This window comes from Parasteatoda tepidariorum, chromosome 6, assembly GCF_982258835.1.
Source record: "Parasteatoda tepidariorum strain Cologne lab strain chromosome 6, Ptep-v5.0, whole genome shotgun sequence".
NCBI lineage: Eukaryota > Metazoa > Arthropoda > Arachnida > Araneae > Theridiidae > Parasteatoda > Parasteatoda tepidariorum.
In genome coordinates this window covers 2,921,503-2,939,415 of record NC_141760.1, presented here as the reverse complement: position 1 = coordinate 2,939,415, position 17,913 = coordinate 2,921,503, and the positions used below count along the sequence as shown (strand labels likewise).

The following is a 17,913-nucleotide window of genomic DNA, read 5'->3' as shown; positions in this document are numbered from 1 at the left end:
AACCAATTATTTAGTTTACTATTATTTGGTTTATTAAATGAAAACTTTTAAACATATGATAACTTACGAAAATACGCACATAAATACATGAACAAGATTTCATTGTGATTACATGTAATCGGGATTACAAGTCATTGCGAGTACATCTAATTAAAATATACGATTGCAAGTAATTACGATTACATATATGCTTATTCAGTTTGAATGTATGTAAACGCATGTATTAACATATTTTTATGTGCGTACAATGATCGTACATATATAAAAACAATTCAGTAATGTACGAGCAAAGCATGTAAGTTCGTATGTATGTAGACATATATATGTATATGTAACATATGAACAATTGTTCATACATAGATATATTTTAAACTCATGCAATATTTGTACGTATGCTTGTACATGTACGTACGTATGAGTATAAGATATATTTATGAATGTACAGATGTAAATACAGTGTACGTATGTATGCACAAACGATATTTGTACGAACATTAGATGTACATAATTTTACATATAATATACATGCATGTTACTTTCTATATACGTATGTAGAAACAATTTATGTACGTATACATGTATTTATACTTACAAATACAATCATAATATTAATGTAGGTATGTGCGTGCATCGTACGTAAGAGCTTCCTATATATATATACGATATATTTACATATTTATGCATATAAAATTCATGTACAGACATATATGGTTTGTACGTGTATTGTATGTTCATAGGTATGTACGCACATATCTATGTACATCGTCAAAACATGTACACGTAATGTATGAGTGTACGTATATATGTACAAAAATGTTAGTATGAACTTGCATTATACGTTCGTATATAGAATGTATGCATGTATGCAAGTACATATAATGAATAAATGTGTGCATGTGCAAGAAATATATGTGTTTACAATGTAAGTGTGAACATACATTATGTGTATGTAAGTCAATCTCTTTAACCATAAAGGCTATGCCGTTCTACGAACTGAGATGCAAAACATCGCTTACTTTTTTATCTCTTATATAAGAAATTTAACCATAAAACTGTGACAAGTATAAATGTTTATTTTTATGTTATTTCAACTTACTCCAGCGTAACATTATTGTTTTCCAAGTATTTATACTTAGTTGTGTTATAAAGAAGTTTATAGCCGTTCATTTCAAAATTTGTTCTAATATCTATAAAGCTCAATTTCTTATCGTTTCTGAAAGCAAACGATTATCTTATTAAAATTCTTAAATATAATTTCAACTTAAAAAATTAAATGCCTTTTTGTCATATAAACAATTCTCTGAACTATGAATTATGTTTTATAAAAGTAAAATTTTATAAAAATACTTGAAAAGGATTTTTTATTTAAATATTTTTAAAATGATATAGAACAATTAAAACTGACAAATGAATTTAAATATCGATTGATTTAATAATTTAAATTGCCTGAGTCAATATTAGTGGTCATTATAATTAAAGTTTAAAAATTTAGATAATTTTCATAAATTGTATACATTGTAAATATATTCAGTTACACATATATTGAACATACATACATGCATTGGACAAACCTGTATGCACATATGCACAAAACATGTACTATGTCCAATATATGTATGCAAATAATTACAATAAATGCATGTCGAAAGTATGTAGGTGCATGTGAACAATGTATGTATGTCGAATGCATGTTTGTACATTTGTATAATCTATGTATATCCAGTGTATGTATAATTGCACACACATATATTGTGCATACGTGAATACATGCATTGAAAATAGTAATCGCGATTTCAAGTAATTGATTACATAGCTGAAATTGCCTGTAATCGACGCTCAACTCTTCTATGTAAGTATGTGCATATAGATGGAGGTACGTTGTATGAGCTAACTAACGTACATAAATTACTATTACATAGTGCATACGTAAGTAAATTGTGTGAACATATGTATTGTATATGTACCTTTGTACATATACGTGCACATATTTTTGCATACGCACACATATATTTTATGTGTATACGTACATTGTGTGCATACTGACACTAGATTTGCAGCTATACATACATATTTACATTTGCTTACATGCTTGCGTATATTGTATGTACATGTGCATAGATGTACTACATTGTATGTACTACTTATATATGTAAGCGTTATTTATACATTGTACATACACTTTTACATACAATGTACACTAAGTACGGAAATACTATGTAACAACAATGTAAGTAACCATGTAAATATTCAACTTTTTTTGCTTATTCATGCAAACATTTATTTGCAGTGCTCGTTCGTGTATACAAGCACATGAACATGCAGCGTAGTTTAAGGGTGCAAGTATGTACAATACATTTAGGTATTCGTGCAGTATCTATTTTTACAATTACTCGTATTCCGGATTACTTGTAATCGTTGGATTATGACTGCTTTTAATTATACATATTGATTGTTTAAAATAAAAGATTTCGGTCATTTATAATCATATGCCAGTTAACTCGTCTTGTTGTGATTAGAGTTAATTATAATCATTTTTTATATGAAATCGTTACTTATAACTTATAAATATGATTACAAGTAGTTTATTACTATGTACTTTTTATTTGTAAGTGTTTTAATCGTAGCCAATTATAGTATTCCGTTCCCATTTCTGTTAAGCAGTGAAATTATTCACTTATTCTCGACTGACGAATAAAGAATGAAAAAAATAATGAATGGTTTATTCTTTATTCAAAATATTTTTGACTAATGAATGAATATTTATTCATTATTCAGGAAGATTTTGAATAATCATTCATTATTCTTTATTCATTATTCTTTATTCATTATTCTTTATTCATTATTCTGAATGACGAATGTCCATCTCTGATTAGCAGGCTGACCAAATTTCCTGTAATGGATTGTCATAACTGCTTCTCCAAGGTAAGTAACGCCCTCCTTGTCAACAACGGTTAAAGCTATTCTTGGTCAAATGTTTTGGTTTCTGAATAAAATCAATCAAAATTTCATTCCAAAATCTATTTATGGAATGAGAACGATAGAAACTTTATGTGATTTTAAAATGCCAAATGTAATTTTTCAGTCTAAAGACTATATTTTACCAACATGCTCAAAAGTATTTCGATTTGCATTTTTAATGGCTAGATTTGAAAACTAAAATTATATTTATGATTTGAAAAATTTTTCAAATTTGAGACGACTTAAAAATATACATGCGAAACAATGCCTTACGTGTTTAGATAGCAACTTTAGGCAAAGAATATAAGAAAGAGACACAAGTATTAGACGGTACATTTTCTAGATAAAACCCTCATAAATTCTCAACTGTCAGTCCTATTATCTTCAATGGGTTATCATTAGATTCTGCGTAATAAACTACATAGCAACCAGCATTTTTTTCAAAATATCTGCCCCTCACTCAAACATTACGCGCATCTCTTTGTTAGAGTGTATCAGGTTTGAACAGTTTTTTGTGGGAGAGGACAATTTTTGATTTACTGTATGAGTTTCTTTTATAATTATAAGGAAGTTATGACAAAAATTATTTTAAAAAACGCAATTTTATAAAAAGTTAATAACGTTCATTTGCAGAACATATATTTTTTAAATAAAAAAAAATTTAAAAAATTTTAATGCAGATTTTGTAACCCTGCATTTTGTTCATTTTTTTTTAACTCATAATGTTACCCTTTTTTTGATAATCAGACACGCAGATTCTTGATGGTTCAAAAATAATTTAATTATTTATTTGAGAAGAAAAAATCAACTTAATAACTACAGAAATTTATGCACTCAGTGAACTATTTATTATTAAGGAAAGAAGACGAAAAAAACTGCATTTTTACACTTTTATTTTACTCATATATTTTGAAGTGTACTAAACTTGTAATAAACGCCAAAAGCTAAAGATTTACAAGGTACTAATGAGGGTTTTTATTCTTCATTTTAGCACACGCCTTCAGTTTTATTTGATTCTCTTGAATAATAAATCTTTTAAACCTATTAACTGAGGAATGCATTTTACTTTTATTTATCTTCTAAGAAGTTTTTTCGTTTAATCTCTTTTAAAAATGAAAACATAAGGGAGCGAAAAACATTAAATTTTGTTTTAATTTTCAAGCGCGCTTTAAAAATAATTATAAATTATGAGTTTAAAAAGTTATGCACTTTAGATTTCGTAAAAGAAGGTGTTGCAGACATCTATATATAATGGGGAATTCCTTCATCTTTTTCAGGATTCTATTATTAAGGAATTTCTAATATTTTTATTTCATAAAGATTTAATGCATTTTTAAAAAATGGAGGAAGAAATTAAGAGATTGACATTTAAATTCAAATTTTCCATAGTTGATTTCGTAAAACTAAAGATGAATAACCAGTCAACGCTGGGATCGAACCTAGGTCACCTGATTGGGAGGCGACAGCTTTATTTTATGAGCCAACTCTTAAAAATTTCTCTTGACGAGAATTTCTCTTGAAGACGGTACTTGGATGCATATATGGCAACGTTACTTTTAAAAAGTAACGAGTAAAAGTACAAGTATTTTTAAAAAAAGTAACGAGTAAAAGTTCTTATTTTAAAAAGTACCGAGTAAAAAGAACAAGTACTAAACAAAAGTTTTCAATAGCACAAGTAGTTTTCAATAGCACAAATAGTTCTAAAGTTCTTAGAGATTTGACTGGGCGTTGTTTGACAAGGTCGGGCATAAACATAATTTTAGTAAAAAATGTACTAGGTAAAAATGTATTTAGTAAAAAATGTATTAAGACAAAAATGTATTATTAGTGAGTTCAAAAAGAAAATTGAAAAACGTTAACAATATCCAACATTTTTTATTTAAAATGTATTGAATAAATGCATAAAACTCGAAAATGAATGAAAATAACTTGCTAATTAATATTTTTATTCATTTTGCAAAATAATTGCATTTCGAAAGTGGTGTCACTGAGTCTGCTGCGAGAATTTCTCAGAACGTGCTTAGCCACTTTGAATAAGCGCTCCACGGGAGCACTAGAAGGTACTGCAGTATTATATTTCACATATAATTCTCTTACGATTGGATATCGATTCAAAATTGATATGCTTTCCGTTTCGACATTTGAGCTCATGTATGCCATAAATTCTTCTGTCGCTGGTGATTGGCATGATGTTTTCAGCTTTGGATAATTTAAAATCCCTGGGTTTTTTTCTGTTACGTTATTAGTTATAGCAGGGTGCTCAGCTTGGACAATTCTTTCCAATTTTTTTTTTGTAGTCTCCTCCCTAGCCTTTTATTCAAACCAATTAAATTTGATGCAAAGTACCAGACCTGCAACAAACAATAAATCGTCCTGCGATTTCACATCGCGAAACCCTTCGCAGTTCAAAAGAGCCATCTTTTCCCTTTCAGGAATGACAATTTTAAAAGGTCAAGGTATTTAAACTCGAAGTTAGCTGTGAATGCATATATATTGCACATTAATTTTATAACTTAAAAAAACATAAGCATATTTTCTAACTTTTTTTTTTTTTTTTTTTAGAAAGCTTACCGAGTTTTAGAAAAAAGTAACGATTTCATTCGACATTTCCATTACAAATACTAGTACTTTTTCCATAAAAAAGTAGCGAAAGTACAAGTAAATGCACTAAGTTTAAAAAGTAACGAAGTACAAGTAAAAGTACGTACTTTTTACTTCTACCGGCGGTACAAGTAACGAAAGTAAAAGTACTGCCATATATGCTTGTATGGTAATATCGTGCTGAATGGAAATTATTTAATCTTACATTGACATCTGGTATGGGACTTTAGTACTGTTTTGAGTGCTCTAGCTAGGCGGAAAATAATCTAAGTTTTGACTATTTTTCTGTCAATTCCATTGACAGAAAACTTCATGTATCAAGTTGACCTCACAAACATATCAAAATTCAATTGAGTTTACAAAAATCTCATAAAATAAAAAGGTTATTCATATCAAGAGAGAACAACACAATAAATAAAACAAATGCTTTTTCAATAGCTAATTGTTAATTTTGAGATTTTTTCCAAAAATTTCAATTGATTTTTGTAAGAAATATAAAAGTGGTAGCATAATACGCTCTGTTGATTAATGGATTTTCTCACTCTTATCAAAACATTTTATTAAATATCATCATTTTAACTATTTTACTGAAATAATTTATTTAAAAAAAAAAGAATTAATGGTACTTTCAATACATAAATTATTTAAAATTGCAGCTTATTTCTCTGTCACAATTTCTAATGAAGGTTGCAAAGGACAGTTTTGAAACAATTATAAATAAATGTAGACCCATCAGCCATCCCCAAAATGAAAATAACCGCGGAATTTCGGATGCTACTCTAAAAACATATGAGTCGTCACCTGAGAGTAAATCGACGGGCTGCTAGACTGTTGCAAATGATGGAGTATCTTATGGACCTTAGTATTATAGTTAGTTGCAAAATTTTATATATTTATATGGATTATTGATCACAAAACGCATTTTACTCGCAACTATGTTTCCCCTACTTGCTGTATCAGAACTATTTTCAACAGATATCCTTCAAATTTCGGAGCAATATTTTTAATAAATGTGGTTATCGTTGCAAGTAGTAGGGATTTTTTTTTAAATTGGGTTGACTGGATTTGAGTAATCAACGAGAATGTAACTTATTTGATGCCATTTATTTATTTTTTCTCCCAAACGTGGTGTTTGGAAGAAAATTATTCGAATTTTTATTTCGTTGCAAAAAAAATCATTTTTTAAAAATCCTCCCTGCGACGAAAATACATTCAAGTAGTTAAAAAAAAATCAAAACAGAATCAAATGTGGATGATTTTTTTTTCTTATTATGAGTACAACAAGTTGTGGATAATTTCAAAAATAAGTTATAAGCATTGCATTATATAAGTGCTAATTTTTTGAATTTTTGTATTTGCAATTGCAAAATGAATTTTACAATAAGTTTTTAAAAAAATATTAAGTTTATAACAATCGTTGCAAAATTCTTTAACAAATTCGTCTTTTTTTTTCAGATTTTTACTGCGTTGCACCGTCTTAAGATAAAATTTTTATTGAAGCATTAAAAAAATATGTTAATAAAAATGATTAAAAAGCTTTTTCTTCAAAACACTACTATTTTGTTGTCTATATTTTTTGGAAATTTATCAATAATTAACTCTTTTACCTGAAATGCTATTTATTTTTAAACATCACGGAAAACTAAAAAAATAGAAGAAAAAAATGAAAAAATATATAAATAAAAATTACTGCTAAGTTCCCAACACTGGAAAAGAATATAATAATAGAGAAAGGCGTCACCAATAAGTGGTAACCATTCCATCTTCTTCTTTTTTCACAAATTCAATGTTTCGGACAATTTTGGAGCCATTGCCCTAACTCAGAAAGTTAGATATCAGGAACTCTAATTCTAACTAAGCGGCGGGTGAGCAAAAAAAAAAAAAAAAAATATTTTAGTGGCTCGTGAAGTTATACAATGGGCTAAACGCTGCGGACAAAATTTAATCTTAGAATTTAAAATAATTGTGCCAAAAGTTAGCTGAAATTTATTTTATGCATTCCTTTTATTGATAGATGGAGCTAAGACAGACTAACATTTTGAGGCAAAACTCAAACTTGTATGAGCCAGTTTTACACACTGCAGCATGAAGTTTGTTTACTCTAATATAAAAAGTATCACTTTTCACAATCATGATTTTTGTTTATAGACTATTTCTGACTGATGACCAAATAACGTATCTTGTGGTTCACCTGGGTGGCTTTTTACTCGACCTCACAGTCGGTTTCTTCATGTTGATGAACTTCAGCAGAACTTACGCCTTCCTCTTCTGCGCCCTCTTCAACCTCATGAACTCCAGGATGTTTTCCATCGGTAACTCCATCGGCATTTCAGCAGTTTTATTCGGCTGCAAATATTTTTGTTTTTACAGAGATGGTTGCTGCTGGGTTACAGAATAATTAAAGGATTTCGTTTAGAAACTATAACTTATTGTTACACATAAACATAATGACGAAAATCGCAATGAGAATATCATGCATATCGCATTACAACGTAATCGAAATAAGGAACAATTATAAAATAAGGAACAGGCAGATATAACATAGATGAGAATACATTTTTTGAAAAAATCGGTCGAATAATTTCTTTGTAATAATTTATAATAAATTACACACACGCATCTCTCTCTCTCTCTTTTTATATATATACGTATATATACATATATATATATATATATATATATATATATATATATATATATATATATATATATATATATATATATATATATATATATATATATATATATATATATATATATATATATATATATATATATACATATATATATATATATATATATATATGTATATATATATACAATAGCTGAATGCCCGTTCTTCGTGCGGGGAGAAAAGAACGCATCGACGTAATCTGTACTGGACAAGACTATAAAATCGTACACAAAATATTCAGACAAATACCTACACAAATAATAAAGTTACAATGATTCCAATGTTTTTTATTTATCATTATTATTTGTTACCCTTCTCAGTTGCTTTGCATTATTAGATTAAGCAAAATGCGTTTTTAGTAATTCATCCAATCAAAATAAATACTAACTGTATCCAGTATCATTTGGTATAATGCTGTTGATCAAGGCAAATCATGATATTTAAAATTCACCCCAGTCAAGCTACTTTCTCCTGAACTCATCTTTCTATATAACAAATCTGTCCTAAAAATGTATAGTATTGAAGCAGCTGTAACCGGCATCTAAAATATTTTGTACCTATATAAAGTTATATTTGATACCTAAACTGCGTCAAATACCATGGGGCCAGTAGTGTTCATTACTAAAATTATGATTCTTTGGTGTCAATAATAATATGGCGACCTTTAATAGTACGAATAAGTACACATTCTCCATTTATTTTCCTTATTATTTAATAGCTAATTTTTTTTTAAATTTCATTCAGTATTTATTACTAAAATGAATTATGCATCATTGGCTTCAATAATAGTGTGCCGAGATTTTTCCGCTCTCGTTAACGAGCTGAATAACATTTATCACTAAGACAATGAAAAACTTCCATTTCTGAATTTCAAACATTTAATTCCATATTTGAATTTATTCCATATTCTGAATTTAAAAACAAAAATCGGGTTTCATAATTTGTTTACAATTTTACTCATTTAGATTAATTTTGAATCTCGTATTTTTAGAGCTAACGGTTTTCCCTAATCCAGTATATACAGACGCGCAAATTCTTAATATTATTATATAGATAATTTACTGCACCATTCAGTGGCTTTACGTTATGATATTGAGCAAAACACTTTTTGGTCTTTCATCCCATCAAAATATAGACTTAATGTAATCGAAATCATCTGGCATAATGTTGTTGCTCGAGGAAACTCATGATACTTAATGATACTTAAAATTTTTCACAATCTAGCTATTTTCTCCCGTACTTAATTAAGCCTCAATAATGCGATTTTTTTACTCTGTTTTGAGCGAATAAGTATTATTTCTCTATTTACTTTGCTTTTTAGTACGCAGCTCATTTTTCACTTCAATTTGTAATTGTTACCAAAATGTATCATTGATGAATTAGTACCATTTTCCCCTTAGTTTTGCCTTTAAGTTTGAAACTTTTTTTTTAATTTCAATTACTGTTGATTTTAAATTATTTAGTTTTATAGTAACATGCTTTCAAAGCGCAACTATAAACAAAATTAACACGTGGTTTCAGATAACCTTAGAAATATTAATCTGATGACGTTGTCTGCTTATGCTAGCCCGATCACGTTGATCTTTCGGATAACTTGGCGTAATAAATAAAAAATAATAAAGTATTGCATAACGCTCAATAAATAAAGTTTTTGATTAGTTATAAGTTAACAAACATCACTGGTGTTGTCTTTAAAATATTTGATAAAATTGGATCGTCTATAGCTTATTTTGTAACAATGGCCTTCCGATAAGCTAATGAGAAAATTACATTTTTTTAGTGTCTCTGATTTTAAAAATCGAAAATCGGGCGTCTTAAAAAGTTTGCAATTTTACTCATTCATTCAGATTCATGGTGAATTTCGTACTCATAGAATCTACCGTTTATCCGCAATCTGACACACACACTATTTATTTTATTTTATTTATATATATATAGAGAGAGAGAGAGAAGGCCAAGGCCTACTGAGCCCATCTCAGTTTTCTTGACCTTGGGCTCTGGGGTACAGGAGCAGATATTCCAGTCAGGTGGTTAGCCGAACGCGGAACTCCCAGTGTTTAGTTCCCAAGCAAGCTTGGTACTCATTTATCGAGCCACTGAAGGGATGAAAGGCTGAGTCAACCTTTGCTCGGCCCGAGGATCGAACCCAGGACCTGTAGCACGGAAGCGCGAAACGCTACCACTCACACACCGGGTGTCATACATATATCTGTATAAAGAGCAGTATTTTTATTTACTAGAGATGCTTTCAGTCAGAAAAGGAATACTACTTACCTACGGGGAGTTATATGAGCTAATATTGTTGAAATTATCAAAATTAGTTTGGTAAAAATTATCAAAATTACAATTTTTAAAAAAAATAACTGTAAAATATTACATTATCAGTTAGTTCATTTCCGAAACGTGCATATAGTTGTAGAAGACATTGAAGCAAAATATCAAGCAATTAAATGAGAGTCGGAGATTTGTAAAGTTGGCTTTTTTTTTAAAAAATTACAATTCTAAGTTTTGCTATAGTGTCAAAACTGGACGAAAAACATATTTAATAACCTTCCTGTATTCTGTTCTTTATTTCATTTTGTCCCTTACTGTAATCTGTGGGTTGTTTTCAGGCATGTTTCCCTACGTCATGATTGCTGTGATGCCCATCTTCTGTTCCTCTGATTGGCCCATCAAGTTCTTGTCTCCATTCCTGCGTTCTCAATCATCTGATCCCAGTGCAGATTGCATTTATGCTGAAAACAAAGAAGTAAATGAAGCACTTTTCTAACAATCTCACGGGCAAAAAAAAATTTTTCTTCGATTTTTCTTGTCAACCTAAAAGATTTCATAAAATAGTTTTTTTCCTTTTTTTACTGATTTAAAAATATACGTTTAAGTTACCTTTATTAGCAAACTCTTGAAAGAAGTGCAATTCAATTGAATAAAAAAAATTTCATTCTGCGAAATTTGAAAAAAGTTTTATAACAAAATGGAGGACACTAAAAAGTTAATCTGTCTGATATCAGTCAAAAGTTAATCTGTCTGATATTGTCACTTTTATCATTAATTCGAGAAGCATCCGTGTTAGAGTCCTGAAATGTGTATAAAAATTTCAATGCGAAAAATGGATTTTTCTGACTAGTTTAACATTAGGCATTATTATAAAATAAACTGTAGGTGTTTTTTTCTTTTTAATTATTTAAAAAAATAACATCACAGATGTTTGCTTCCTTATACTGCTTTGTTTAATCAAAAATTGGTGTTTATTGCGCTGACTTTAATAATTAATTACTTTCTGTTCGTCACGTCACAAGTGAACTAAAAACATGTTAAGGGATTCAGTCCATAAATTAGCATTCCGAAAGTTATCTGATGAACGTTTTTTATAGTCGATTTTAGATTGTTACGTTTTTGAAACGTTTTTATATAAAACTGAATAATCCAAAATATTTACAATGTTGAGTGGGTTAAGATCATTTTGGTGCCAATTCATGAAATTATTATAAAGTGAACAGGTTTTGCTAAACCAAATAACGTTATCACCGAGACAGCAGCAAAAATAAACAGTAAATTTAACAATATTAAATGAATAAAAGTAGAATTATTGTAGATTGAAAAATTCTGATGATACATGCCTCTCGGTACTGTGAGTGATATAGCAACTTTCTTTAATTCAGATTTTTATTTATTTTCTTTATTTCAAATCATCACTAAAAAATCATACACAAAACCGAAAAGAAATTCCGCCGCAATTAACAATACTACAATCATTCCTAATTTTACTTTAACTCCATATATTAATAATAGAATTTTTTCCCCCTCTTCTGTGTTTGAATTTTGTTTTGGAAATGAAGGAATAATATAATTCCTTAATATTATAATGAATAATGATTATTCCTTAATATTATTATGAATGAAGGAATAATATTATAATGATATCATTATCATTGCTGAAAACGAAAACATATTCTTTTTTATGTTCTTCATGTGTGAAGGCAGATAAAAAAATAAGTAGAGCTTTTAATTCATTCTAACATTTTAGTATCATTTTTAAAATTAAATTTGTGAATAGAAATATGATATAATTCATAAAAACCGTGTTTTATTCTCTGTACAAATGGTTACGCCCATAATAGATATAACTTTTAATTTTGTGAAGCTATTCTATTGCATTAGATGGCAGCACTGTTTCCAATTAAGGTTTCGCATAAGTGTTTAAATATTTTCTCCCCCTATGCAAAGATTACAAAAAAATTTCAAACTAAAGTATTTATCTTTTCGACAACAAATAATTTTATTATTAATGAAAGCAAGTGACAAAGCTCCTTTTACCAAACTTTATTTAATAATAAGAATTAAAAAGTTTTCATAGCAAGAATTAAAAACTTCAGATGAGAAATCATAATGCTGTATTCACATTAATTATTTAATGATTAAAATATAGTCCTTAACAATTAATGTCCATAGCATCAGAATTATATTCATTACATTTTGGAAAAATGACTAAAGATAAATATTTTCCTTACAGCATTTAAATTTTTAAAAAATGGTGCCATTTACATTGAGCATTCAGTATTGAAAAATATATATTTTTCAATACTGAATAGTACTTATATAAGAATAAAATTCCTTACGACTCAGACAACCTCAATTATTTGAGAATAAACATTTCAACGAGGAAATCTCATTGAAATCTATCCAGTCTTAAGGGAGGAAAACAATGTTAAAATCAATTTGATTGACAGTGGTAAAACGAAATCTAAAAATTGCCTGTAATAGCACTTTTTTGTCCCGCAATTCCTCCTTCCTCAATAATTGCCAGTTAGGTATGCCAGCTTGAATCTGTGATGCTTATACTTTTTCTAGCGATAATGATTTTAAATTTTCTATGAAATAAGTGATCGTTATGAATCACTCTGTATGTTAAAAAATCAGTAGTAATTGGGAGAGAGATAATATTTTTTTTCTTCTACTTTTGCATATTATTGTGAGAAAACGGTTCCGCCGAATAATCTTTTTAAAAAAAAGTGAAACGAAAATCAAATTTATTAATTATTTATCCACGTACTTCTCTATCATATCATATTATACAGTATTCTGTATCAAATATACTATAAGATTAGATAGATGCAGCAATAGATCAATAGAATCAAATCATATATCTTACAGTGAACTTAAGTATATATATATATATATATATATATATATATATATATATATATATATATATATATATATATATATATATATATATATATATATATATATATATATATATATATATATATATATATATATATATATATATATATATATATATATATAGCCTGACTTTTAAGTAAGTTACCCTATGAATGATGGAATGGAGAAATGAATGTTTTTTTTCCTTTTCTGTCTGTTAATTAAATTAATCTGTTAAGCAACTTTTTTTATTTTTTATTTTTTTACTTTATTTATTTATTTATTTTTTCATTGTAATAAATTTAATTACATTTTCTCCATTTTTGGGTTTATAAATTAATTTCCGAATTATACATTTTTACTAATTTTTCTCATAGATGGCAGCACTAATATTTTACTTACTAATATTTTACTCTATATATATATATATATATATATATATACTATATATATATTAGTTCCTTACTAGATGATTGATTACCTTAACATAATTTTAAATTGTTTTATTTATTTATTTATTAATTCTTTAAGCATTATTTAAGCTTAAGTTAAGCGGCGAATTCTAATATGCAACGCTTACAACTAAAGAATTATCTATTTGAAAATGTAAATAAAAGCAAAATTGTTTTCCTGAAAAAAATTTTTTAGTTTCTCTGTTAATAAAATTCTTGCCATTTAGTCCAAGCGGTAGTTTTATTTATTTAAATTAAATAATATGAAAAAGAAAGTATATATTCATTTTCGTCAACTTTTCGACACTTCGTAAAAGCTGTTAACTCCTCGCATCCCCCCCCCCAAAAAAAAAATCTTTCCTTCGCCATTAATTATTTTTTTAATGTTTAAAAGTGAACAGCTAATAAATTTTATAATCAAAAGTGAATAGCTAATAATAAAGTTGAATAGCTATAATAGTTTAAAAGTAAATAATAGCTGGAATGCAATTTTTATTACTCTGTGAAAGATAAACATGATAAATCTTCTTCTTCTAGGATAAAAAAATCGACCGGCAGAGTGTTCAGTTCCATCATAAAGCGAGAACTTTAGCCTTTTGCAGTTACTTTGTGTTGCAGTTATTCCTGCCTTACTCCCACTTTTTAACCAAAGGTTACAACACTTGGACGCAAGGACTGTACGGTTACTCCTGGGACATGATGGTGCACAACTGGAGATATGTTCATACTACCGTCAGGGTAGTCGACAAAACAACGCATCATTTATACCATCTCGACCCTGAGGTACTTTATTTTCCTCAACTATACTAAAACATTTATCTATATACAGGGCCGCCTTAATAGCATGCAGTACCTCGGGCACAAAAATGCTTTGGAACCTTATAACAGATCATGCTACTTAAAATCGAAGTAAAAAACTTCACATACATTAAATAAAGCATTTTTGACACATGCATTAATTTGAACAAATTTAAATGATTACCCCAAAAAACTGAATCCACATAAAAACTTCATTAGAAAGTAGAAAATTAGCCTTTTTAATTTTTCTTGGGGATAAACTATTCAAATTATTGTTGTTTGTATGATAATCAATCACTATTTGTACACACTTTATACAATAGAATATATTTATTTTAAAAAATATATAAGGCCATTTTGTTTTTTCAAATACAATTTATTAAAAGTAAGATTCTCAAGGGCCCCCCTGAGTGCTTGGGGCCCTCGGTCACTGCCCGTGTGTGCCCATGCGTAAAGACGGTACTGTATATATAATTGAAATCATTCTTGTGTGTATGCGTAGTAGAATGTATAAACGCTAAAACTCTAAGACAAGTATACCGATTTGCTTCGCGTTTTTTGTCTTCTTTCTTTTTTTTCTTTTTTTTTTATGCAGTTTGTAAATTTTTTAGACTTGCTTTTTTAACTCCTTGAATCAACGGCATTCATTGCGCCTTTCAATTGACGTTACTCATCCCAGGTAGCAAAACGATATTAAATAAGATCAGATAGATGCATTGCAAAACATTAGAATGTTTAAAACTATATTTTATGGCACAAGTTATAGGAATAAAATAGAATATCAAAAATAAAGTAATATAGTACAAGAATAAAATAGATTTTTTTTTTTTAATTTCATTAAGAAAAATTTGGTGAATTAGCATTGACAGATTTATTTTAATACTTCTTCCCCAGTTTTTCGAGTATATTAAATGAGGATGATACATTAAGACATCAATAGCCGAAACGTCAAAGTCGAAAACTAATTACTTCATTTTCAGAGTCACTTTATCAGCCAAACTTGTTTCCTCTCATGGAAGATCTCTCCATTGAGATCAAAAGATTTTTTAATAAAAAAATGGACTTTAAACGAAAACATACTCCTTCTTTGATAAATATTTTTCGACAGTGAAGGAACACAACACATAGTCTTTCAATACATTATGGTCTATTGTCAATACGAATTTGGAGTTTAATAATCCAAAGAATTATGTTAAGGAGCATATTTTCTTTCAAGTCAACACCAAATTGAACCGTCATCACAATGCTCTTTAAAGAGACTAATTGTAAAAGAAGGTTATTGAAGGAAATAGTAGATTTATTTATTCAGTAGATATTGAAGAAGGATTGGCTGTTGGTGGCAAAGAAATATATTAATAAAAATTGTTGAAGATGATGATTATTATTTCCAATTGCCCATATTTCGAATCCTTGGTGATGGCTGCAGGGGAAAGCCCCGCAGGACATCTTCGTCCATCAAAAAATCAAAATGCAAATGACATGCACGTGTTTATAATATTATTCGCCACGAAAAGTTAAGGAATCTATGTATTGGCTATTAATCGCTTTAAGTTTATTGCCCCGGCACTTTTTTTTTTATTCTTAAGCTTTCAAATATGTTGGCGAAGGAGAAAGTGTGAGGAATAACGACTAATTTCTATAATATAAAAACATTTAACAGCTTTCGAATTCTATGATAATGTGTTAAGCAGAGGTTGAGGGAATCTCTAAAAATATATTTTATTTAAAAATACAGCTTTTTTTTAATATAATTTTTTAACCTTACCTACTTCTGAACTAATATGTTCTAGAATGCCTGTAATCAGGATTCTAGACGTCTTTGCGTACACGACGCAATGTATTAACATTTAAACTATCACAGTTATCTAGTATTAAAATCAAGAAGATGAAAAGCCGTTTTTATAATTTTTTTATCATTTTTAAATCATTTTAAGTTTCTTTTTTAAACTGCATATAAAAATTCTCTTCATTTTAAAGGAAGGAAATCTGTTGTTTATGAACAGTTGTATGATGCATTCATATACATCTTGCTTAATTTTTTTGTTTCATAAATTTATTTCAGTTTAATCGGACACATAGACAAAGGTATTTGTGCAAATCAATAAAGTTTTGTAAAATAACAAAATTTCTAAATTTTTTAGACATAACTGTGTTTTCGTATGTAAAATTTATGAAATAAAAATTGTTTTTAAAGAGCCCTATTTAATGTGAACTTATTTTGAATGAATTGCTTATTATATTATGTGAGAAACCAATTATCATAAATAGTAACATCAGTTGTAAAATAAAATGAAAATAATATCGAAACATCGCAGAGAAATTTCCAAGTTTCCGGCCATATAACCTGATAATCACTGATTTGTCATGCATGGACATCTCCAAGCAAAACAACAGCAAATTTAGACAATCATTTAGATTTTAATGATTCGAGTCAAAATATAAGGGCAGAAATTTTTATCATGCCTATTTACCAACGCTTAAAAGCATGAGAAGAGATTGAAAATTTAGCGCGTTATCGATAAATAATACAGCCAACTCCGAGTTATTGAAATAAATTTTAAATAAACTGGCTACAAATTTTAATCACCAAAAAGACTGTAATAATTTATTATAACTTTGCAACCAAAATAATTTTGCGGTAAAAAATAAAGCAGTTTTAAGAAAATGAAGTTAAAAATAATTTTGATAATCGTTTTGTCGTAACATAGAATTATTAAGTAATGCACTTGTGTATTGAATAAAAAGTCAGTAGTTGCATTGGTTGTTAAGAAAAAAATAAAAGTGTTCACATTCCATAAAAAGGGACAAAAATTAAATAATTGATTTAATTTAATTATAGCAGGATTAAAAATGATTTAAACAATTAAATTTATGAAATTATACGAATTTAAGAGATAGGTGCTTATAATGGCATCACACCAATAATGAAGAAATCGTAAAGAGCGTATTCACACCATTTGTGAATCGTTTTCATTGCCGAAAAGCCCTCATTTTGGCATGAATTTCTTATTTTCTTTTAAGCTACTAAATATCTACGTATACAAAAGTTCACCGTTTCAAAATCTATGTATATTCTTAGTTGTGTAATAAAAATAACATTTTAATTTTTATTATCTGCAATTATTATAGGTGATTTTTATTATCTATAATGTATAACATTTTAATTATCTGTCAATAGCTTTAAATAATTTTGTAATAGATCCCTTCTATTCGCTTCTATTCTTGTTAATGCTTAATTCGAATTCCTCTTAGAATTTTCTCTGCGCT

The 17,913-nt window shown here is 28.2% G+C and overlaps 1 protein-coding gene across 1 annotated transcript in view; it reads left to right on the top strand.

Annotated features, from left to right (window-relative positions):
• Positions 1-17,913, top strand: part of GC (gamma-glutamyl carboxylase) — a 90,664-nt gene that overhangs the window by 56,950 nt on the left and 15,801 nt on the right. Inside the window, exons 7-9 of the mRNA XM_021145580.4 lie at positions 7,708-7,871; positions 10,846-10,982; positions 14,386-14,631. Of these exons, the coding sequence (XP_021001239.3) occupies positions 7,708-7,871; positions 10,846-10,982; positions 14,386-14,631 (547 nt within the window). The remainder of the gene's footprint in view (positions 1-7,707; positions 7,872-10,845; positions 10,983-14,385; positions 14,632-17,913) is intronic.